At 40.7% G+C, this 24779-nt stretch overlaps 2 protein-coding genes across 6 annotated transcripts in view; both read right to left on the bottom strand.

Annotated features, from left to right (window-relative positions):
- Window positions 1-793: 793 nt before the first annotated feature.
- On the bottom strand, window positions 794-3797 carry LOC121317413. Its single transcript, XM_041253321.1, has 2 exons — window positions 2792-3797; window positions 794-879 (listed from the first exon to the last, which is right to left on the bottom strand). Exons 1-2 carry the CDS (start codon window positions 3705-3707, stop codon window positions 866-868), a joined length of 930 nt encoding a protein of 309 aa, XP_041109255.1. The 5' UTR covers window positions 3708-3797; the 3' UTR covers window positions 794-865.
- Window positions 3798-5593: 1796 nt separating this feature from the next.
- Window positions 5594-24779, bottom strand: part of sobpa (sine oculis binding protein homolog (Drosophila) a) — a 72992-nt gene continuing 53806 nt past the window's right edge. For 4 of the 5 annotated variants that reach the window (XM_041253316.1, XM_041253317.1, XM_041253318.1 and 1 more), the window contains 2 exons: window positions 17241-19236; window positions 5594-6395 (listed from right to left, as the gene is read on the bottom strand). In XM_041253316.1, coding sequence (XP_041109250.1) covers window positions 17245-19236 — 1992 coding nt within the window. In that variant the 3' untranslated portion in view covers window positions 5594-6395; window positions 17241-17244. The remainder of the gene's footprint in view (window positions 6396-17240; window positions 19237-24779) is intronic. The other variant, XM_041253320.1, reaches the window with a different exon arrangement.

Below are 24779 nucleotides of genomic sequence, written 5' to 3'. Positions count from 1 at the left end.
CTAACCTGCTTCTGGGTTTTTGGACGAGGGTAATTGTGAAGAACCTCCACCTTTTTTTCCTGGGGCTTCAACCACCCCTGCCCCATAGTATAGCCTAGATATTGTGTCTCGGAGAAGGCTAACCTGCACTTCTTTGGATTCGCAGTTAAACCTGCCTCCCTGATCGAGTCTAGCACTGCCTGCAGTTTTTGTAAGTGGGTCTGCCAGTCATCACTGAATATAACAACATCATCCAAATACGCCCCGGCATAGGAGGTGTGAGGACGTAGCACCTGATCCATTAACCTCTGAAAGGTTGCAGGTGCCCCGTGTAGACCAAAAGGCAGAACCACAAATTCAAACAAGCCATCTGGGGTGGCAAAAGCCGTCTTTTCACAGGAGCTCAGAGTCAACGGCACCTGCCAGTATCCTTTAGTTAAATCCAGGGTGGAGATATACTTGGCAGTTCCCAACCGCTCCAGTAACTCATCCACCCTGGGCATGGGATAAGCATCAAACTTAGACACAGTATTTAATTTCCTGAAATCTATACAGAATCGAATTGACCCATCTGGTTTAGCCACCATAACCACCGGGCTACACCACTCACTGCGTGACTCCCGGATGAACCCCAACTCCAACATTTTACGTACCTCCTCACGCATGACCTCCCTTCTAGCCTCTGGTACCCTAATGTACCTTTGCTGTACTTTAACTCCTGGTTCGGTCTCGATATCGTGTTGTGTAAGGTGTGTGGACCCTGGGATGTCTGAGAAGACTGTTCCATTTCCCTGGACAAGTCGGTCTAACTCGGCTTGCTGTTGCTTATTCAGCTGATCGCCCATAGCTACTGTCAGGGATCCACCTGGTCGATTCTCCCTCCTTTCTAGGTCTGGCTGCCTGAAAAAAAAAACAATCCCGGTCTTTCCAGGGCTTCAAAAAATTAATATGATAAATCTGGTGGGTCTTCCGCCTCCCTGGTTGATGTACCTTGTAGTTAACTGGGCCCACTTTCTCTATAATTTCCACGAGTCCTCTCCACTGGGCTAAAAACTTATGGGGGTCGGACAGGACAAGCACCATTACCCTATCCCCCACCTGAAACTCTCGGACTCGAGCCCCTTGGTTATACTGGCGCTGCTGCACTCCCTGTACCTCCTGGAGATTGCTGGACACCAGGTCCGCCATCTCTGCTAGCCTACTCTGGAGTAATGTAATGTACTCGGGAACCGCTCTGCCCCGGGCTGGTTCTGCCTCCCATGCTTCACGCAATACATCAAGAAGGCCCCGGGGTTGTCGTCCAAACAAAAGTTCAAATGGGCTAAACCCGGTGGATGCCTGTGGAACTTCGCGATATGCGAACATCAGGTATGGTAAAAACACATCCCACTCGCGTGGCTGGTTAATAGTGACCCTTCGCAACATCTGTTTTAATGTTTTATTGAAACGCTCAACTAGACCATCCGTCTGTGGATGGTAAATAGAAGTGCACAGGGTTTTAACCTTCAGGAGCGCACAGAGCTCCTTGAAGATAAGTGACATAAAAGGGGTACCCTGGTCGGTCAAGACCTCCTTAGGTAACCCCACCCTACAAAAGATATGCAGCAATGACTGGGCTATAACTTTAGCCGAGGTATTCCTCAGCGCCACTACCTCGGGGTACCGAGTGGCATAATCTACTATCACTAACACATGTTCAAATCCAGACTTAGTTTTTGGCAGGGGCCCCACTAAATCAATCCCAATCCTTTCAAACGGGACCTCTATGATGGGCATGGGAACAAGCGGGGCTTTAGGGGGCTTCTTACTGGTCATTTGCTGACACTCAGGACAGGACTCACAAAACTCAACCACATCGCGCCACACCCCTAACCAGTAAAACCTATGCAGAATCCTGGCCCTCATTTTATCTGCCCCCAGATGTCCCCAAGCAAGTGTACATGTGCTAGATTTAATACAGTCTTCCTCTGGGAGTGCGATATTACCAACTGATGGATGTGTTCCCCCGGAATAACCCCCTGTATTACCCGATACAGTAACCCTTGGTTTAATAAAAAATGGGGTGTATGCCTTTCTTCTGCATTTTTCCAGTACTCCTCATCCGCCACCACTTCCTGTTCAAAAGCTGTTTTTAAGTTGCTGTCCTCAATTTGAGCTTGTTTAAAGTTTTCTCTGTCTAGCTCAACGGCCTGACTAAGAAAATCCTCTGGTTGGCTTAATTCTGGCAAGCTGGGGCTCCTCTGAGGATTACTGGCCTGTGTGGGTGATCTAGCTGCGTGTTTCTGTTTAGCTAAAAACTTTCCCCCTTCCTTTTTTTTTGAGATCTAGTTTTCTTTTCTCCCACAGAGGGCGCTATATCCTCACTATGAAAGGGAAACAGTTCTGTCTCAGCTTCCGGTTTCTGCAATGAGGTGGAAGGTTGGGATTCCTCCTCCCTCCCTACCTCTGTATTTGGATTGGAGGTGGACGGCTGCGTCCCCTCACCCTGTCCCCATAGGCCCACCCCTACTTTAACCAACTCTAAAAACTGTGGGCAGTTTTTCCCTATGATTATCGAAAAGGGCAGGGCAGAAACTACACCAACCTTTACAAAAAAATTATGACCCACTACCTCCACCTCGATCACTACTGTGGGATATGGTTTAATGTCCCCATGAATACATCGTATGTACACATCCTTACTATCTTGAGTGTACTTCTCCAATGGTACCAAGTCCCTGGTAACTAAAGTCTCTGAACTCCCCAAATCTATCAGAGCAACCACTTCTTGACCCTCCACCTTCACTTTAACAAAAAAAGGATCGGTACTCACTGAGCTGGTTTGGAGACATGGTATACTTTGGCTGTGTCCAACATCCATTCTCTCCAGTGAATGCCTCCTGCTTGGTGGCAGCGGCAGGGGCCTCTTGCTTCCCTAGAAGGTGTCGGTGTGGTCCTCGTGGTTCTCTATGGCGATCGTCTGCAGGCGCCAGTTTTGGGTCCAAGCGGACAAGTGACTTGACTATAGTAGTCCCTCTCTTCTCCTGGACCTGCCGGTCCGCATGCCCCAGAACCTGTGCTGCGATGTAGCGTTCCAACGCAGCTATGGTGTCATCCAGGGTGCTGGGGTCTCTTTCTGCTACTCGCTCTCTGGCTGCCGTGGGAAGGCTCCGGATGAACCTGTCCATTACCATCAACTCGACCACCCGTCCGGGTGAATTGAGCTCGGGGTTAAGCCATTTCTTCGCCAAGAGTAGCTGGTCAAATAGCTGGGAACCCCCCGGCCGCTCAGGGTTGTACTGCCAGTCATAGAACCGCTGAGCTTGAACTACTGTAGTCACCCCCAGTCGGGCCAGGATCTCTGCTTTTAACTTTTGATAGTTGCAAGCCGCTTCTCTGTTTAGGTCAACATAGGCTTTCTGCGCCTCCCCACACAGGAACGGTGCTAGTGTGATCGTCCACTCTGCTGGGGCCCATTTCTCACACTCGGCGGTCTGCTCAAAGACCCTTAAGTAGCCTTCTATGTCGTCGTCGGGGGTCATCTTGGACAGCATCTGGCTGGGTCCAGTTTGCCGATGAGTCGTCAGGGTTTTCAGGACGAGTTCCTGGAACTGTAGCTGTTGATGCTGCATAGCTGTCAACAAATGCTGCACTGTAGCGGTGAGCTCACTAGCGACTCCTGCCGCAGCTCCGTTGGCTCCCACTGGCCAAGCAGCATCTTCCTTATCATGGGTGTTCACTGGAAACATCCTGACCACTGTGTGCAACAAAGGGCCCCACTTCTGGTACCACTTGTGAGCGGGTAGGTGCACACGAAGAAAACAAACAGTAGTTTCCAAAACAAAGCAAGTCTTTATTCCAGTATTCTGTACAGCTGGCTCTTATATTGCAATGTCCAAAAGAAAGTAAACAGTTCAAACAAAAACCAAACCACCAAAGCAAAATTACTGATGTAAACCAACCGGACCAATAACCCCGTCCAGTTGGTGAATAGGTAATTCCACCTGGGTTTTGGGTTTCTTCTTTAGGAACCCTTCTCCTACCCTTATTCTGCAGTCCAGTCCCTTTGCGAATCTCAGCAGCGGACAGGCCGTTCCTCATAGCCCCTGCAGAGAACAGGGAATTGCAGATGCAAAGGACCACCATGTTATCCCGTTCCGATCTTATTGTAGATAATCCTCAGAAGTTCTCAGGCAGACAAACAAACAAACAACCCCCAAAACTAGCGGCACATGCTCCCTTTTACCAGCCAGGCATTTGGCCGTTACAGGCTACAGGTGTGGGCCAATTAAGGCCAATGATAGTCTAACAATAGTCAAACCCTAATTGCCTACCTAACCACACCTGCAGCCTGTCGGTCCGTTAACTCCTTGATATCATGGCAGGCATGTATGCTGCCCACAGGTCCATCTGATCATTCCTGGCAACCTCTGTGGGCTCATACCAAGCCTGCCATGAACGACTCCCGGTGGTAAACTTGTGAGCTGGCTCACAATATATATATATATATATATATATATATATATATATATATATATATATATATATATAAAAAACGGGGGCCTTTTTTAATTTATCATGGTGTTATTTTTGTAGTGATTTTTTTATTTGTTTTTGTCTGACCTGTAATAGGCTTTTAAAGTTTGTTTTAATACAAATTAAAAACACTTTTGCATTAAAAGACCTTTAATTTCAGAGCCCTTACTGTATGTTTCAAAGATAATTGCCAACAAAGAAAGTCATTATGACAGCATGCCATGTGCAATAATCACAGAAAGGACACTTTAGTCAGTTCCTTGCTTACTTTCCGGTTAGTCATGGGTATAATATAAGCACCAATCTAAAGTCACACTGGTAGTAATTTACAGTACAATAACCCATTGTTTAAGCCTAGACGTGTTATACCAGGTCTTCAGTGTAAAAAATGTCAGTGACAACGTGACAGTTTCCAATAAAGAGTAAAGGTTAATTTAAATAAAGACACAGCAGGACACTTGGGATAGAGCACCGCGTTTAGTTACCACTGAAAATAAAGCAACACAACCAGGATTTGCTACACCAGTTTTATACAAAAAAAAGGCCTTCCTGTTTCAGTGGAAGTTACACATGCTCTATTGTACTTTTTGACTGGCTACAACTGTACAAGTGCACATAAGTCAAGTTCTACCCTGTTATCCTACACCCCTCGTCTGAGGATTCAATTGCACATTTTCTTTTAACCATGACAGGAAAAAGCAAACAGTGAAACAGAATCATGGCAGACCCCTGCCCTGCCTCCCCACACACACTCCTTGTTTACACTGGTTTGTCCATACCACTCTAATTATCATGAAAGACTAATGCATATGGAGAGATTGTCTCACTGGTTTCCTGGATCACTGAAAAGCCATAAAGGTTGAAATTTAAGCAGCGTCTTTTTTTTTTTTTTTTTTTTGTGACGCTCAGCAAATATTCTCATCGGACAGTTTTATACAGTTTTGGTCTTCAGTTCAAAACTATTGCTCTGTTCCCAAAGGTTTGAGGGGCCCATCTCTCCCCATCTCCCCCCAACTTGAGGTGGGGGGATATTTCTAAAGAGGAAATCTTATTGAGAATAAACAGAAGCATTCTCTTCGCACACTTTTCACAACCCCCCCCCCCCCCCCCCCCCCCCCCAAAAAAAAAAAAACTGCAGTACAAACTGTACAAGCTCCTTCTTAAATCAATTGGATTACATTTTTCTTTTTTAAAGTGTAACACTGGAGATATGGCACTGAAATAAAAAAGGTCTTTATAAACAGACAAGAGACTATTTAGTATTTAACAGAATAATGTATAAGCTTCGTTAAAAAAGAAAGTGCATCCACGGTAGTTTTGTCTGACCTCTAACGGGCTGTGAACTAACTATAAACTTTGATATGATTAAATACAAGTTCAGTACCTGTAGTGTGTGTTAATAATGACTGCTGATCAGAAGGTTTAGCAGCTAAACAACAGCTCTTACATAGAAAAAAAGTCTTACCCCCCAGTCGCCAATTTTAATTTAGCGCTTCAAAAGTATCGAAGGAAAAAAGTACCTCTGTTTGTGTAAAACTAAGAGGAAACGAGGATGGTCAAGGGGAAAATAATGCAAGAACAGGAAGAGAAAGGGATGGAAATAGGAATGTCCTCAGTGTTGGTTTGACATGGCTGCTGTTACAGCAGCTGACTCAGGAGGTGGGTGTAGTTGGCATCACTGCACAAACGTGGGTTTCCTCAAAGGGGAGTGCTTCCATATGTTTGTCGTTTGAATCCAGAGGTCTTTGATTCCAACCCCCATCCAGTCGGAGACGATGCAGCAGGAAATTGACTAGTTCGACTGCGGGTTTGAGGGAGAGGAGTGAGGAGCTGGTGTTGTCTGCAAAGAGACATGGCGGATCAGTGCTCATCCTTCTATGGAGCGCCGTCATGCGCCGCTCCTGAAATACAAAAGAAGCAAATGTCACAGGTCATGGAAATTCAAAACAGCTGGAATCTGTGTTGTAAAGACTAAAGGTTAAACGACCTTCGTGTCTTTTTACAAAGAACTAACAGGTGAAAACATAAAAAAGAAACATGTAGCACACACTTTTGTATAAATGGGCTGCCCCCCACATCACTCAATAAGTCGTTCTGCAAATGGCATATCTGACATGTGTCCCTTAATATACACCAGTCACATCTCCTTGTGAAAGTCAGTCAGTCATGATGGGCAAGACAGGAGATCGCTTGTAATAGCTGGTCAGTTAGCAAATGCTTTTATTTGTTTATTTAGCAGACACCTTTATCCAAGGTAACTTACAGAGACTAGGGTGTGTGAACTGTGCATCAGCTACAGTCACTTGCAACAATGTCTCACCCGAAAGACGGCGTGCAAGGTTAAGTGACTTGCTCAGTGGCTGAGCTGGGATTTGAACCGGAGACCTCCGGTTACAAACCCCTTTTCTTTAAACATTGGACCACACTAATATCCAAGATTTTTTTTGAGTCCCAAAAATACTGACTGTATGGCTCATTATATGTAACATTGTGCCTCAGTTTTCCACCTGCCAACTTCCCTGAAAACTGAAGATGCTTTACAGTGAAGTGCCATCCTGCCGGCTCACAGTGGGCAGGTCTTTCTAATATTTTTCTGAGTGAATCTCAGCATGATTTATTACGAGTGTATTATTATACTTACAAAAAACTGCCCAACTGCTCTCCACCACGTACTGTGGAAAATTTAATAGTTGAAACAGTCAAGGTCATGTGGCTGGTTGCCATGCAGCCTCAGATGTGGAGCCTTGATAAGACCATCTCATGGCTGTTTACAATTGTAATCTTCCATAAGAGCAGCCAATGATGTAATGATCCCCCCAAAACCCTTTCCACTCCTGTGCGGATTGACTTTCTCACACATTCCATCATGCAAATGTTGCCAGCCAGTTACCGTATGAGTTTGATTACATGGAACGACAGACATGCTCCATGACACCAGGCTCTACTGCTCAAACATGAGACCAGAGCGATATGTTTCTACCACTGTCTAACAACTCTAAGGGACCTTTTATGAAGCTACAGGAATACCAATGTAAAGAGAGTGATGATAACAGTATCAAACTCTCATCTATACAGTTTCACAGTTATACTGTTAAAGAAGACAAAGAGAAAAAATAATGTCCAGAATGGTTTAACTTGGGCAAAGGAGGCACATAAAACAAGTTTTTAATTGGATGGTAGAACAGGTCATGTTGTCAGGTATCTGGCTAGTATATGGCAAATTGTTGTAGATAAATGTAAAATAATGAGGGAAGAACCAAAGTGAAAAGTGTGTGCTGAATTAAACGTAGTGCTACTGGAACAGATCGGAGGCTGGACACGAACTGGTGAACCAACACACACACAGCAAGTGAGCATCTTAACCACTGTGCAAAAGAGCCGGGCTTGCCTGAATGCGTGGCTACTGAGCTGCTAACCAACGGCAGTGCATCACACAATACTGCCTGTGACAACATTAACCAATAAAGGGCTTTACAGATAACGTTAATAAAAAATCATTGAAACAAACAGTGAAAGGCAGTTTACAAGGAAAACAAGGCATGTAGGTTGAAACATCAGTGGGTAAGATACCAATATAAAAAACGATGGAGCAGGAGGATGCCAGAAGAATTAACAGGAAACTCTAACCTGTTTAAGCTTCGCTGCTTGGTGATCTTTGCCCTTTTGGAGAAATACTGCTCCATTATACAATGTGTTAAAAACCATTTTAACATCCATGTGGGTTGGGGTATTGCTTCCATGAATACACTTTAAAATTCAGCCACATTACCTACAGTACACCACAGCAGTGCTGTACACTTTTGTTACATCATTTAATATATGACTGGAAAAATAATGTTAAATAAATGTTGTTAAAGGATGGAGTTTCATCCAAATCAGAGTATTGTGTGTGAAGGGCATGCAGTAAACATAGAAAACCCATTTCACTAGTGAAAGCATTTTGACAATGGAATATTGTGCTTTCATTTTAAATAACACAGGAAAAAGAGTTCACTTTCTTTTTCAGTTTTGGACAAAGGTACCCAAAAAAACCAGCTCCATCTTTATACTGTAAATCAAATGAATTTATAATAATAATAATAATAATAATAATAATAATAATAATAATAATACACATCTTATTTAGACATCTATGCATCTGCAAGATCTTTGCAGAATAATATTGGAACAATACATATCATTTTCATGTAATATTTATTCTGAAGAATCACAATCAGAACATAGGTGTACTGTAGTTATTCCACCAATGAGGATATTTAAATAACAGTAGTTTTCTGCCATCCTCAGAAGTTAACAGTGCGCAACACACATGTTCATTGAGTAATCTGATTATATTGATATGTATGGAAAATAATAATATTTAAACTAGATATTTAATCAATTATTGATTAATGGATTAATTACATCTGTGAGCCTTGATCGATAAAAATAATTGAGCAATTAATCTTGTCTACCTGAGTGCGGTTTTGGTGTGCGAAAATGGTGGAGGGTATTTACTGGAACATTTCACAATATCTTAGAATGAAGAAAAACAGACTGCAACTTGCAACATTTGCTCATCAGTGCTTTCGTTTCACGACACTACTACAAGTTTACAGCATCATCTCAGTCGCAAATTTTGTATTCAACATATTTCTCTCAAATGGTATCAGAAAATATTGAAATTTTTTTTTGTCTAAAAAAACTTAGCTTGCTGTTAGAGTTCAAACTAAAGCTGAAGAAAGCTATAAGAAAGTTCCAGTGGACACGTTTTTGTTACCTTTAAATGTTACTTTATTATACTCAGTCAAAAAAACGCAATTAATCAATCGTTAAAAACGTGCAAACATAAGTGAATAAAATAAACAAGTACATCTTGACATTCCAAACAATCTGACACAGATCTTCCTCGTTTTTGCTTTTAAAAGCACTATGCACTTTTTAACCCATCCTCAGCATTACTGATTAAAAAGAAAAAGAAAACTCTCCATTTTTAGTTCTCTCTCCCTCCCCTTCCAAAGAAATGTTCAGGTGAGAGCCCCCTCAACCCATAAAACACCACAAACAGCAAATAATAACTAAATGAATATTTTAAATGAATCACTTTGGCTAACTTCCAATTACAGGTAAGTAAATATTTTTAAACTGTCAAATGACATGTAAGTAAATATAAGTATATTAAACATTAGCAGGCATAATGAAACATGTGCAGTAAATACAGTTGTATTATGTTACTACTTTGTATTACTTGTAACTGTCTTTAAATACAATTTCATATCACTAGCAAACAAATGCGAGACAGATCGGATGATTCATAGATCAACAGAAAATGTCAAGATTAAGCCCCCTAATTTAACACCTGCATTCAGAGAATTACTTTCCCTTGCTCAAGCTCCATTTCTACTTAGCAACACAGAGTATTTTGGACCCACCCTGTTTTATGCTGGCAGAGTATACAGTAGTATCGGTTTAATATATATATATATATATATATATATATATATATATATATATATATATATATATATATATATATATATATATAGATATATTATATCTATATATATATATATTCTATATATATATATTATATATAATTATATAGATAGATATATCTCTGATGTTAGATAGATAGATAGATAGATAGATTCACTCTCTGATGTTGGATTCAAAATAAATTCAATGCTGGAACTCTCAACACTCGTTGTATTGAACAAGCTTGTGTCATCTTACATAACGTTTATCACTGGCTAAGTGTCATTCATAAATAGCACATTTTTGTCACTCTCTACTACTTGTGTTCTCAAACAGAATACCTGCTCAGCAAACCTTCTGTAAGTACAGGCGATGCTGCTTCACTCCACCTTGTAAATCCAATTGTTGTCAGTTTGTTTTTTGCCATGACAATCATTTCCCAATAGTGTCCCCGCTACATGATTGAATGACACAGCTGAGTTGTGCTTTTACTGAAGAAAACTGATATTTTAATATTTTTTTAAATTGTGTAATACATCCCATAAATTTGATTTACTGGTGTATATTAATCTTTTTAATCCAGAGCTGGCAATGGAACATGAAACAAGCAATGTGATTGGTCGAGATTGGTTTCTGCTGTACGTATTGGATGGAGACAGACAGTTGGAGCATTGTCACATGTTCGAAATCACTGCGCTGCCTCACAGAATTGAAATTACCGGCAGCCATCTTGTTTACAGTTACAGACAGTGGCAGCTGGTTACGGGCTAGCGGGGCTCAGCCCCACCTGTTATAAATTTCTAACAGGTAATTTACTTTAATGTGTTTGTCAGTTCCTTACCTTGTTTTACTGAATCTCCTGTTTAAGATCCACATTGATTGTGCTCCCTAAAGCGGTCGGACATTGTATGTGCTGACTGCGTTGGAATCGGAACACGAGGGGCTAAACTTCATCAGCCCCGGCTTTGTTCAGGTTTTTGTGTATATTCCATTGTCAGTAAGCACTCAGGCTGCAGAGATTTCATACAGTTCGCAAAGTATGACAGTTCTCAGGTGGGGCTAATCTTCGGCAGCACCAGTTTATCCGAGTAGTTACGGAAATTGCCGACATGCACTAGAGTCTGCCATAATAAAGTGTGAAAGAAAGAGATTTTTCAAGAAGTCATTTTCTTCTATGTTGGGTGAAGAGAAATTGGAGATTAAAAGGCTGGGGGGGCACATCAACTACGCCTGGCATTAAAATCAAGCAAAGTGACTTGAAACAAAACGGAAGCTTTTGTACATCATGGTTTGACTGGAAGGAATGGCTTACGGTGAGTGAAGAGAAACTTTGTTCTGTTTGCCATGCTTTTTAAATAGGGGATGCAGCATGGACCAAAAACAGAATCAAAGATTTAAAACACCTGTCAGATAGGGCTAAGAAACATAAGCGCTGTGCTGTGCTGCACACATGGGGAATTGTGTTAAACTAAAAATGATGGGAAGAGTTAACATAGCCACTCAGGTTGATGAAGGTTACTGTATTTCAGTTCGTAGGCATAATGAGCTTGTGTCTAAGAATAGGCATGTTCTGTCTTGGATAATTGATTGCATCAAGTTTTGTGGAAGTCATGATTTACCTCTCAGAGGTCATGATGAGACAAAGTCTTTTTTTGAATCGGGGAGTATTTCTGGATTAGTTTATCAGTTCTCTGTATTAGACAGTCAGTTAGCTGAACACCTTGCAAATGCAACAGTGTCTAAAAATACATCGAAGATTGTTCAGAATGAACTTCTGGATTGCATGATCACCATGTTCAAAAATAAAATAGTAACTGAAGTCAGAACAAGCATATGAAACTACAAATGTGTTGTGTAAAACTCAGTGATTGTGCTTCGATATATAACTGGGGCCTCTGTAGTGGAGAGATTCCACAGGTTTTTTTAAGTTCAGGACTGAGCTGCTCACAGACGGTCTACTCTATTGACAAAGGAATTACAGCCCTACAATTTAAAAGAAAAACTTGTCACTCAGACATACGACAGTACAGCTGTAATGAGTGGAGCGTTGAATGGAGTGCAAGCAAAACTCAAAAAAGTTATCCGCATGCACACTTTGTACACTGCTATGCCCATCAGCTGAATATTATTATGCGACAAGTCTGCACGGTTGTCAAACCTGTCAAGAGTTTCTTTTGCAAATCTTTCAGCATTTTGAACATTTTTCACAACAACTCCAAAACAAACAGCTGTTCTTGACGACCTGTGTAGCAGTCGAGTTCCAAGTTCTGGTTCAACTTGTTGGAACTTTAAAAGCAGAACAGTAAATGGTGTATGAAAATCAAAACGCTCTACTGGAACGCCTTGAGAAAATCCAGAGCGAGGATGGTTGGGATGAAGGATCAGTTCTCCAGTCGTATGGGCTAGCAAAGCTTTTCTTTCATTGTACCATACTTCACTTTGACATTCTTTACAACATCCTACAGAAACGGAGTTCAAATGCAGTAGCAGCGAAACACTCACTGGACAATTTCACAAAGTATGTGACAGAAATAAAAGAAAACCTTTTAGCTGGAGAATCTGAAACAGAAACTGGACCACCAAAGAAAAGACTGAAATCAAATAACACTCACCTTGTGAAAGAAGTATGTGACCTTATGATTCTGCAGGCAAAAGAACAATTCCAGAAAACAAAGCCCTTAATGTCATTTGATCTTATTGATCCAGAACGATTCCGTAGATTTAAAGTGGTCTTACAAGTGAACTAAAAATATTGTACAGCAGTAGTGAATTAGAAAGTGTGAAGACAGTATCCACATTGCGTAACGTTCTGCAAGACACTTGTTCTGAAACTTTCCAGCTGACTGAGATTGCCATTATTTCCATGGCAACAGCAGCGGAATCCAAGAGATGTTTCAGTACATTGAAGCGTGTTAAAACATTCCTGCGCAACACAATGACAAACAAAAACTCAAATCGTAGAAAATTATACTGTAACAGCAGAGTTAGTTCTTGGGAGGGAGTTGGCTTCTTAGCCCCACCGAATTTTTAAACCATGAGCCGCTACAGATGTACAGTTACTAAAAAACTGAGTGACCAATTACCAGCAACAAAATCACAAAAGTAGCATGCAGACATACCGATTTGGATGAAGAACAATTAAATGAACTGGAAGATAGCAAAATAGAAAAAAATACAAAAAATCGCTATCCTTTTGCCCACTCACCCCTACTTTGTCACTTCAAATAATGTCTTTTTAGCAGTTTGCTACAGAAAAACACAAAAAGACATTCCTGCACATTATTCACCTCTTCGACATGAATCAATTCAGCGTCGTCTCAACTCCGGCTTCTGGTGTTTCTTTTCAATGGCAATGTAAAATTCAAATAGGGGTGTAACAATTTGATTCATCGATTATTGAACGTTTGTCCTACGATTGCAAATTGAATTAGAACCCAATTTGAAGTGTGTGAGAGAGTGTTTCTTTTTGTACTAGTATGGCAGATTAGCACGTTGCTAGGATATACACGTGTACACGTTAGGCCTCTACATTCGTGTTGGACAAGCCAAATTAGAAGAAAGGCCTATTGTATTCACATCTTCTTGATTTAAAATTTAAGGCAATATATATATATATTTTTAAACCTATTAAATCTACCAATTAGCTTCTTTTGTTTCAAGGCATGTGGTGTTTGGATTATGTGGCAATATTCTATAAACAGAAGCTGAATTTAGTACGATAGTTAAATTAGTCAGGATTTGTGAGACTAATGTTTTGCTTTGCTTTTTGGACATAAACAGTAATGAACAATCATAGTTCAAACAGAAATTACTTCTGTTAAAATATATATATTTTTTATTCTTACACTGTTAAAATGACATCTGTTGCGGATGCATGCATATTCTTTTTAGTTGTTAAAAACTCCTTCATATTTCTTTTTTTTTTTCTATAGTAATCGGAAGTGTTCTAATTTGAATTTAAGTTGTGTCGCACCACGGCCTGAGGTGTCCGTATATTCCACATATACTGCATACTAAATAGAAGTAAAAGTACTGTGACATACAGCCCAAATATAATACATCTAAGGTATCTGTGACCTATGATTCGAAACCAGTGAATGACAATACAAATTTCCATCACAATCAGATGGCAGAATGATTCAGAGGACAATATTAATTTTACTATAATAGGAAAATGTGTTTACCAAAAACAGAAAAATATGCAATCATTCACTTCTGTATCATTCGGTAGCAGAATGGACTGTTGACTGCTGGAAGGTGCTGGTGGCTTGTTTTATGCTGCATAATTATCACATTATGTAGTGAAAGAACTGGATCTATCTGAGCAATTAGCAGGTTGTTTTGCTTTGATTAAAATTAAGACTCCAGATTGGTGCAAAAGTAACTAATTCCACATTAAACGGGCTTAGAAAACACTATATCCCATAGTGCAACCCCTATGAGTGTCTGGCTACTGGAGAAGTCTGGGAGTGAGAGAGTCTTGAATTCCATCTAGGGATTCAGTTTTCAAAATACTCCCTAACCAAGAAATATAAACATGTGCAGACTATATATATGCATAGTATGGTAATGAATTCCTGGCAAAACAAGACCTTTCTCTGTTGTCTTTTCTCTATCCTCCTGTCCTCCAATATTATATCCCTGATAGTTACCCAGAAAACTGAAGAACTGATTGTTTGATTTTCACCTGGTTTTGAGTTCAGCAATAACACAATACATTCCTGTTAAGTTTTAAAAAAACAAAAACAAACTTGAGTATACTGTACAGATAACACATTTAAAACAAAATTGCTGACAGTATAAAAACCTGGTATTTGTTCACCCTGCCAACCTAATCTGTGTGAGTTTAAATAGTATTCACAGAAAAGGGTTAGGTTACATTGACTCATTTATAATAATAAAAAACAAACACGGAATACAAGCTGAAATAGTGTTTCCTGACGTGATAATATAAACTATCCAGCTGCTAAGATTCATTTTGGGATGTTGGGATATTCTAAAAAACTACAAAGGATGTTGCTGAAAAAAAAAAAAAAAGATTTTAGCAAGTTTGCCATTGGGACATTATCTTTTAAGATGCCACTAAAACCAAACCTTACTATCACGTTACAGAAAGAAAAGAAAATCAATTTGTTATTACCACCAATGTGCTGCAATTTTGTGTGGTTTGGTTGCCAAGGGATACTGTAGGGAATAAATTGAACCTGAAACTAGCACACTATCTGTAGGAGGAAAAGAGTGACAGGCTACTAACAAGCTTGCGCTCAGCACCATGAAATCAATCCTCTGGGAGGAGGCAGGCGGGGTTGCTGGGTTTATGCATTAGCCTTTCACCTCTGGAAGATGGGGTCTACACAAGATCAGTGGACAGTCACATAACCACTATCCATTTCCGCACAACTGGCACTGTCCACCCAAGCACTCAAAAAGAGAGGAAGTGAACGATACTGCTGCATATGTTACTAGTATTCCCTTCATCGTGGCTCACTTTTAGAATGACTTTCAATACTTGTGCACACATTCAGTCAGTGGCTTTCATTAATACAAGCTTATTTACTGTAAAAGAATCCCTACCCCCAAAAGAACACCGGATAATAGGAAACACAATCCGCGTTCAAGTCAGTCAAAATGGACTGACACGTTGAAACAAATTCACTACAGTGCTCGTTATGTGAAGAAATGTAAAATCATATACACAAGTATGGATTCACTAACTACTCTGACATTACTTACCAGCTGATGCCCAAGTATTTTAATAAAGTTGAAGATTTCTCTCTTCAGTTACTTGGCCTTACCTTTAATTATAATAACTATATTCATTACAAACATGCTTCCATTAGCCAGCCTGTTACAGCACAGGGTCATTAAACCTATACATGTAAGTTACTGTGACAATTTTTTTTTTTTTTTAATGACCTCTTTTGCAAATGCTAAACGTACCCCTAATGTAACTTACACAACATACCATACCCAACACAAAGACATGTGTTGCTCCAAAGCAGAATACAATACAAAAGGAGTCCAGCATCTGTTATTAGGGCTGTGTTAGTTAAAGGCACAAAAAAGAAAGTCTTGCTCTAAACCCTTTTTAGGTAGTTTCTTATTTTTGCAATGAGGTGCACAAAACAGGGTTTACCGACAGGTTGGCTCTGGTCATCCAAGTTGTCAGTTTCCTTGTGATACTTTAGTCACTCGCAAATGTATTTTAAGAAGAAAATGTTTAAACAACCGCTCAATCCTTGTGTACCTTAAGGGGTTACAGGTCAGTATTAACAAATGGTCAGCACTATACACAGAACAGAAAGCACTGTTAGGTAAGTATTGGTAACTAATGCTAACAACAATACCCAAAACAGAAAGTATGTTGTTTTTTTTTTTTTTACAAGGGAAGTGTTATTAACAATTAGTTACTACAATATATAGAACAGAAGTTCTTTAGCTAAACAGCAATATAAAATTACTAAAACCAATGGGTCATTACACCCTGCATGCACCTCCCTTTCAGAGTGAGCAGTTCAGTCTCCAGTCTCCAGTCAACAGTCTTTGCTTTAGCCATGCTAAATTGCACCTTGGTTTTGTAATATGGGCTACACTCTTGTGACCACTGTGCCACCTGGTCGCCCTTTTTTCTTTCTTGTTTTAAAACAAACAAAACAGTCAGGCTCTTTTTATCATCTGCATCTTGTCAAACGAGCTTGAACTCAGCAGCATGTATCTTTTCATACAATTTGTACTCTGTTTCGAATTTCATTGTTCATTCACAATGGCACCCTGGCCGCATTCTTCAAACAAGCGCTCCCTCTTCTTCCAGTATAGATTTAACAGCACTTTCAATCTATGCAAATGTCATCCAACAAAGGGCAGTGTCTGGGAGTGCAGATTTAATAACCCTGTTCTGCGTCTGTTGAAGTTGTAACTCTTGCATCATTCAGCAGTGAATTACAGTTAAAACAACAAGCATTAAGCAGTCACGTGTGGTGTTTACAAGGTGTGGTTTGGAAACTCTTTACTATCATGATATGCCTGAATCTGCAAAAGCCTTTAGAGTTCTAAAGAATATTTTTGTATTGTTCTTTCTTTTTCTAACTGTAGTAATACAAATATAAATAAAACAATGAATGCACAACACAGTAAGATACTAACAGAAGTTAGCAGGCTTTAAAAATCAGGTCCTTCATGCAAAAGTGATTATATTTTTTGCACGTAGGGCATTATTATGGGAACACACCTACTTCCCCCCTCTGGCAACCAAGCAGCTTTGCCAAAATCACCTCACATATGATGAGACCAACCTTTTTATTTGTTTTGATTTCGAATTCGCAGACACCTCCTCTTTAGCAGCGGCTCAATGTCATCAGTTCCTGCACTCAGAAGGGGCGTGGAAATGATGCAAGGCGCTAAGACAGTCTTTTCTGCTGGCTTTGGCACAGGCTGGATGACACAGCCGGCCTTGGGCAGCATGCGCAGGGCATAGGCATGGTCCTCGTCGGCGGGGTTGTTCAGGTTGGGGTCCTGCTTGTCCCCGCCGGCCAGCGCCTCGTCTGACGAAGCCTTCTTACCTGTGTCCAGCTCTAGCTGAAAGCTGGCGGCCCCCGTGCAGTTGTTCTCCTTCACCGACTCCAGCTCACTGACTGCCGGCTCGTCCGGGTGCTGTGGCGTCTTTCGGGGTTCTGGCCGCTGCTCGAGGGAGCCGCTCTTACCGGCAACATCTGCAGTCTTTGTGCCGTTCACGATAACGTTGCAAGTGGCTGCAGGGCTGGGCTCCGGCCCTGAACTGCTAGAAATGAGCTGCTGCTGCTGCTGCTGTGTTTGTGGTGGTGTGGCCCCGCAGTGCACAGGATCACTGCAAGGCAAAGCCATGGGGTTAACAGGACTGCAACTGTCTCTGCAGTTGTTGTCCAGCCCTCTGCAGTTCCTCTTATCCTGGCCCAGGAAAGCTAGATTGAGGATGCTTTGGGGTTCGTGTTCCACTTTCACCTGTGCAACTGGCAGCGCCCTCTGGATTACATGCTGTAGTCTGGATCGGCGGCCCATTGTCAGGTCTATGACACCATCTTGCAGCATAGGAGATAAATTCATAGTGGGGAACATTGCTTTGACTGGGCTCTCTGGTTTGACCGTAAAATCAACCACCTCAGCCCTGCTCCGTTGAGGGAGGGTGGATTGGTGACAGGAGTGGCCTGGTATAAAGCCTGGAGAAGGTTCAGTGGATTTTGATGGCCCTTGTTTGGTCTCTCCATCATCGCTGCTGCCAGAAGAGAAAGGTCTTGTTTCCCTGGACTCGCCTCCTTCAGAGGATGTGCGTGGAATGATGTTCTCGCTGTTGCCAGGTGAACCGCCTGGGGCCTTGAAGTTAAAGGGAATGGGGATGGGAATAGGGATCGGAACTGGGAGAGGAACAATGACCGGATATGGCACCAGGAGAGTCGGAGGTGGCACCAATGGGGCAAGTGATGGCACACCAAAGTTCATCATCTGTGGCATCGGCATGTGACCGTTTGGCATCATGTTAATTGGAGGGAAGGGTAAGCCTGGCATAGGGGCTCCGAAATGGTGTGGCATCAACCCTGGAGGGTTTCCATGCATAGTCTGGGTGGAGGGCGGGTGTATATGTGGGGAAAGTATTGACCTGTGCATGGGACTCGAGGCTGGAGCCATATTCCTAGGAGGTGGTGGTGGGCCGATCCCAGGAATGATGGGATTGGAGAGGGGACTGTTTGGGCTTGGAGTGTGGGGTGCTCGGAGGAAAGGTGGACGCATCTGCTGCATCACCTGGTGTTCCATGAAGAAGGGCAGCGGAACAGGCCCACGGTTGGTCATCACTATGGGTGGACTTCCAGGTGGGACCCCCATGTGCGGGGGTGGGAGAGGTACTGGCGGGGGAAGGGTTGGGCTCTCGTGTGGCTTGGGCCCTGGTGTGGAGATTTTGGCAGAGGAACAGATGGCAGCAGACTCTGATGGGGACATGGACCCTGATGGTCCAGGAGCATGATTGTGCCCGGCCATTGGAACCCCAGGAGATGGAGCCTTCCGTCGTAGATCACCCAGAGAAGTGTTCCAGGACTCGGGTGTCAGGAGCTGCACGCCGCTGCTCTCAGGTTTACTCTCAGTCGGAGTGTGTCCTGGGTTGCAGAGGCCAGCTGGGAGGTTGGCCTGGGTCTCTTTGTAGAAAATGTCCATTTTGTACTGGTTGAGACATTTGGCGCTGCAAAACTGAAGCCTCCTCTCCCCGGCTCCGAAATCCAAGTATTCTTTTGTGTGTCTTATATGCTTGCACCAGTCGCACACCTGCAAAAGAAGAAAGTATTCAGATGTGACATTTTTGCTCAGCTTAAGTTTATAATTATAACATCACAACCGTTATTAGTTATCTCATGCTCATATGAAAGACAGTGTGCATGCAACTACACAGACATTTCAGTCAAGTACTGTTTGGAATTGTTTTATAAGGGATATACACTAACATAAAATTGTAATCCTCATACTTTTTCATATTAACAAGGCTACTGTGAGATATATTACTTAGTTACTTATTTAACACTACATCCCACTGCTAGAACTGTTTTTTCAGAAGTCACTGTGCCATTTTTTCTTTTTAGCATCACCAGTGATCACAGATAGCAGGAAACATTATATACTTTGTATGCAAGGAAATTGCCTTTGCAAAGCATTTCCAGTGAGGAATTAATAGGTGAAATCCTCCGTCCTTCCCCACAAACCTATAAAAAGGTACACTACTGTAACAGTACACTCAAATGTGGTTTACAACAGAGAAATAACAGTCTGTCCATGAATTGCTGATATTATAAAATTACATGTACCAGCATGAACTTTTTAACTGCATTGTATTAATCAGTTATTCACAAGTTTTTAGTAATGACAGACTAAAAAAAGTAAATGTCTCTATTCAGGATAAAACAGTAAATGGCTGCTTCTAGTAACTCATGGCCAGCAGCTGAACAATTTACTGAAGGCAGTTCATTCTCATTGCTGCATTGATTTTCTTTTTCTCCAGGGTCTCCATTGCCACTTCCAGCTAAATAAATACTTTATCTCTCTATAAAACAATTGCAATCCTTGCTTTGAAACTTTCCACTGATTTTTCCAGCTTTCAATAAATCATTAAGTTACACCAAATGCTTAATCGAGATTGTATGGGGTGTGTGCGTTGGAGTTCACGCAGCAGATAACAAAGATTAGTTTAATATAAAACGTTCTCTTTGAGCCATTGCTTGTTCTCGAGACCATGGTGAGTGAGATTGCCGCTGACACAAAAGGTGATATGTTTTTTTTTAATAACAATATCAAGCGTTGAAAAATGACATGAATTGCCCTAAATGCGTCCTAACCCTAATGTTAAGTTAGTTAAGTTATTAATGTAATGTTAATGTGTGTGCGTTGGAGTTCATGTAGCAGATACAAAGATTACTTTAACAGGCTATAACAAAAATCAATGCTCATCTCAGTACTTGTGTAGTTGTAAATGTAAGAACACTAATTTTATAAAGTACTGTAACAGCTGTAAATTGTACCTCTGATAGGGTGCTATTATAATATTGTTATGGCTCCCACTACATCTAGTAATATCCAGCAGTAGCATGCTGCCTGTTTTCTGACTGACTAAAACAATATTAAAACATCTCAAGTATCCAATCTAAAAAGTGTGTAAAAAAAAAAAAAAAAAAAAAAGGAAAAGATAACAATGGATAAATGTGACAGAGGAAGATATCAATATCACAGAAGAAGATTTAATTTGTCAGCTTGGGGAGATGTCTCATATACAAAAAAGAGAACAGAACATTTCCTTACTACACTTAGCCCTCTAACACTCTATGGCAATGAGCCAACATTCTACTTTTAAGCCCAATGGCTGGTATCAGTCACACATTTTCCTGTGAAATGTGTGGCAGCATACACCACCAGACCATTCGAGAGACACTGCATCAGCAGAAACCAAACAAAATTACTCCATCTGATATGGGGGAAAATACAGCAGGGTTTGTGGGAGTCCTGTAACTCTGAGCAGCTTATGTTTCTTGAATAAAATGCATTTTGGGTTGGCAGTAGCACCGCTCTTTGGAAGGGAGAGACTCAAATGTGAGTCTGGGAGAGTGCCGTGAGGTGAGCCACACATGCAGTGTGTGCAGCCGAGCAGGTTTAAAGAGAAGTGGCAGTGACTCATGAGAGTTAATTAAGGCATTAATCAGTTGTCAGGGGCCCCAAAAACACAGATCCATCATTCCAACCCATTATTCCCTGTGAACAACAATGTGCCATGTGACGCTGTTTGATTAGCAGCAGCCTGTGCTATGACCCTTCTCTAGCTACAAAAAGAAGGACTTCAGTAATTTGGTTGGCAATAGTAACAGCACAGGCGTCCGTTTTCTCATTGTACAGAATACTCCCCCCCCACCTCTCGATCTAATCTCCCTCTGTTAGAATTTCCAGACTGTACTGGTTTGCTGATGACCAGCAACATCTGGGAACTAAAACACACAAGGTGGTTACGGAAGGCAGCGAATGCTTACAGCCACTTTAGCTAAAAGAGTACAAACTTGACTTGCAGAGTGAAAAGAAGCGGTCGGCTGTTGGCTCAGGCTACGGAGGACAGCATGTGTTCTTCTTCGCCGCTCCTGAGTCAGCGCAGGGGTGGTGGCAGTGGGCTGAGCCTAAATACAATTGGACATTTCAAATTGGGAGAAAAAACGGGGTAAAAAAACTGCTGACTACTCTTTTTCATTTTACACTGTTAGGGTACAGCACAGCATTTAATAACTACTTGATTGCCTCTCCAGGTCTCTACTTGGTTAGTGAAAGAGCAGCTAGCTGCTTCCCTGAGGCACTATACAGAGGTTACTGACACTCCTTACAGACTGCTGAATTGTAAAGGAGAACTTTTATCAATCTGACATGACTGAATAGTAATATCTAGAACAACAAAAATATATCAAAAAGCTGTATAGATACGAGTTCTGGTACACCAGGCACTTCCTCTTAAAGATATTCCCTGAACATAGGGGAACCACTGTGAACTGGCTGCTTACAGAGGTGATCCTACATTGCTTTATTTATTGTTGATTTGTTTGACAATTTTAAATATGAATACTTTACAAATGTAACTAAAACACAAATTACAGAAAAAGCTATTGAAATACAGAAAGTAAACTATAGCTCCATCGGTTCAGTCTATAAAATTACCCTTGATTTCACTATTCAGTTGCTATGGTGATACTATACAAACTACCGATTAATGACACTATATAGTATATGTTCAAACTAACATGACAAATATAAAAACCTGCAACAAATACAGAGCAGCTCCAAATAATAAGTTGCGCTCCAAGGAAAGCTGGCCTTTTTCAGAAAAATTATTTTATTATTATTTTAGCTTAGATGATTAGTCTGGGCAATGTAAATTGTGTCAGTTTTGTCATATCAATAATGCAATGAGCATTGTGTGTCCACAAATAAATCATCATTTCTAAGTTGCATGATGTCATAGCTAATATTTTACAAGGGTTTTGTTGCTGACACTGTATTAACAAACATAGTAATTGCAGTTTTATAAATGAACCTTGAATGAAAATGATAGCAAGACAGCCCAGCACAAGCACCAACTAAACAATGTACTGTATTAGCCCAGGTAGCAATACGATGGAAGACTTGTATATACATCTCACTTTTTATAATCAATATCCATGAAATATATGCAAACTTCAAACTCTACTCTTCCATTTAAAAATGCACTCTCTTTTTTAACAACTTGTTTTCATACAAAATGACATACATGCATTTCATTAATCTAGATATTTATCATTGTTTTAATATATTCCATGTAATGAAGATGTTGGCACTGCACTGTACTGTACATTCCTCTAGTTTACCTTTCTCTTTTGTAACTTCCATAAGGTTAATGTTTTTTTTTTTTTTTTTGGATGACACTATATATGAAGAGTCCAAGTCAAATAAATACGCTTTTATATATATATATATATATATATATATATATATATATATATATATATATATATATATATTTCGTATTATTTCAATTTTAAATTGATCCAAATGACTGCATTATACGAGGGCGACCTTTACTAATAATACTACGATTTTCAAACACTGCAATATTTTATTACATGACTTATGACATTTTAGAAGTATCGCGGTTGTTTATTATCAATAATACGGTAGCCTACCTGTATGTACCAGCGTATGTGGCTAACCTACTTTGACTACAATACATTTATCGGTGACAGTTGCCGACAGCCTATTACATGGGAGATGGAAGTTCAGGGGAGTACTGTATCAGCGAATCAGGAGTGTGTATTGGTTGTTAAGGGGCGGGACAATGCTGGTGTGGCAGTTAAGTCCAAGAGTGTGATGAAGATGTATTTCTGCATCAAAAAATTACATCAGAATATCAGCTTAATTTCTATAAAAACTACAATACATCCTACTCGTTTATTTTTTTCTCACTGTAACTTGCTTGTTTGTAATTTCTTACATATATATATATATAGTTACTGATGTGGATGCAGGGTAGCACCCCCATTGAACAGCATAGGCTTAGAATAACTTCTAACTGTATAATAAGAAAGACACAGCCTCATCTGCTGTCCGGTTTATAGAATAGCTACCATATTGCACAAGTGACCAAGATTTATACAAATCAGGGACTCACAACAGTGTTAGTTTTTCTGAGTTAGATATTTTAAAATATGGACTACAACTTGCTGTCAACCTTAACTATTTATTTAACTCTCAATAACCTATAGCTGCCTACTAAACCACTGACAAGCAATTCAGTGACAACTACAATTCTTTCTGCAGCTGTATCCAAACCACCTTCACTTAGCTCAGTGTGGGCTGAAACAGCTGCTAGGAGTTATTTGAACCGGATTGTCTGGAATGGATTCTGACTGGGGGAGAGCAGAATCTCATGCATGTTGTTGTAGAATGCCAATCAGCTGAATGAAATAACTGACTTATTGGGCTTTTTGTGACAGTGGTAGGGGAGAAAGATAATCCATTGGGAATTCTCACTAGATTTATGCTTGGCTTCCATGTGCAGTTTATTCACTTAAAAATGCATGGATAGAAGTCGCACAAATACATTGGCTGTTCTTTTTACTGAGTTTATTTTCATTGTAATATTCTCTATAATATTCTTCCCTTTTGAAAAATATACATTTGTTAATGTTGTGTGATGTACACCTGACAAAAAAATGTATAATGCCTTCTGTTAACGGTACAATCCAGAAGACTGTCATCAATTATACAGCTATGGCTAAAAGTTTTGCATAATTTTAGGATTGAGACATCTGTGGCAGTTCGAAAGCCCTTAATGTAAACAGCGTGTGTGTGGGAATATAAGGTTGGCAGGAGTGGGGTGAAACCTGTCTCTACTAGCAATCATAGGTGTGGCCATTCCTCAGTTAGGTGACTGAGTTCTAATCGGGGGGGTGGCCATGTGTATAAAGGCAAAGAGAAATCCTTTATTTGGAGAAGGTGTTAGAGAGGTGGTATTTAGCTGAGTTGGTGTTAAAGCATCTACCCACTTTTAAAACACAAAAAGTGTAAATGAAAACTAAGACCATAACTACTAACATAGAAGGAGACATTAGTGGAGTGACATTTTCGAGTTTGTTATACTGCCGTGCTTTAAAAATACTTGCACTGCACATTTTGACAAAGAGTTATCTCATTGTAAACTGGCCCAATTACTGCCTGTTTTTCTCATTCATGATTATATTTGGGACAATGAATGCACAACTTTTGCTTCCCTCAGAATTTTTCTGAAATGAGGCTCCTGCTTTACATGTTTAAAT

This window comes from Polyodon spathula, chromosome 6 (assembly GCF_017654505.1).
Source record: "Polyodon spathula isolate WHYD16114869_AA chromosome 6, ASM1765450v1, whole genome shotgun sequence".
In the NCBI taxonomy this organism is placed as follows: Eukaryota; Metazoa; Chordata; class Actinopteri; order Acipenseriformes; family Polyodontidae; genus Polyodon; species Polyodon spathula.
The sequence above is the reverse complement of the archived record's forward strand: the minus strand, read 5'-3'. Positions and strand labels throughout refer to the sequence as shown.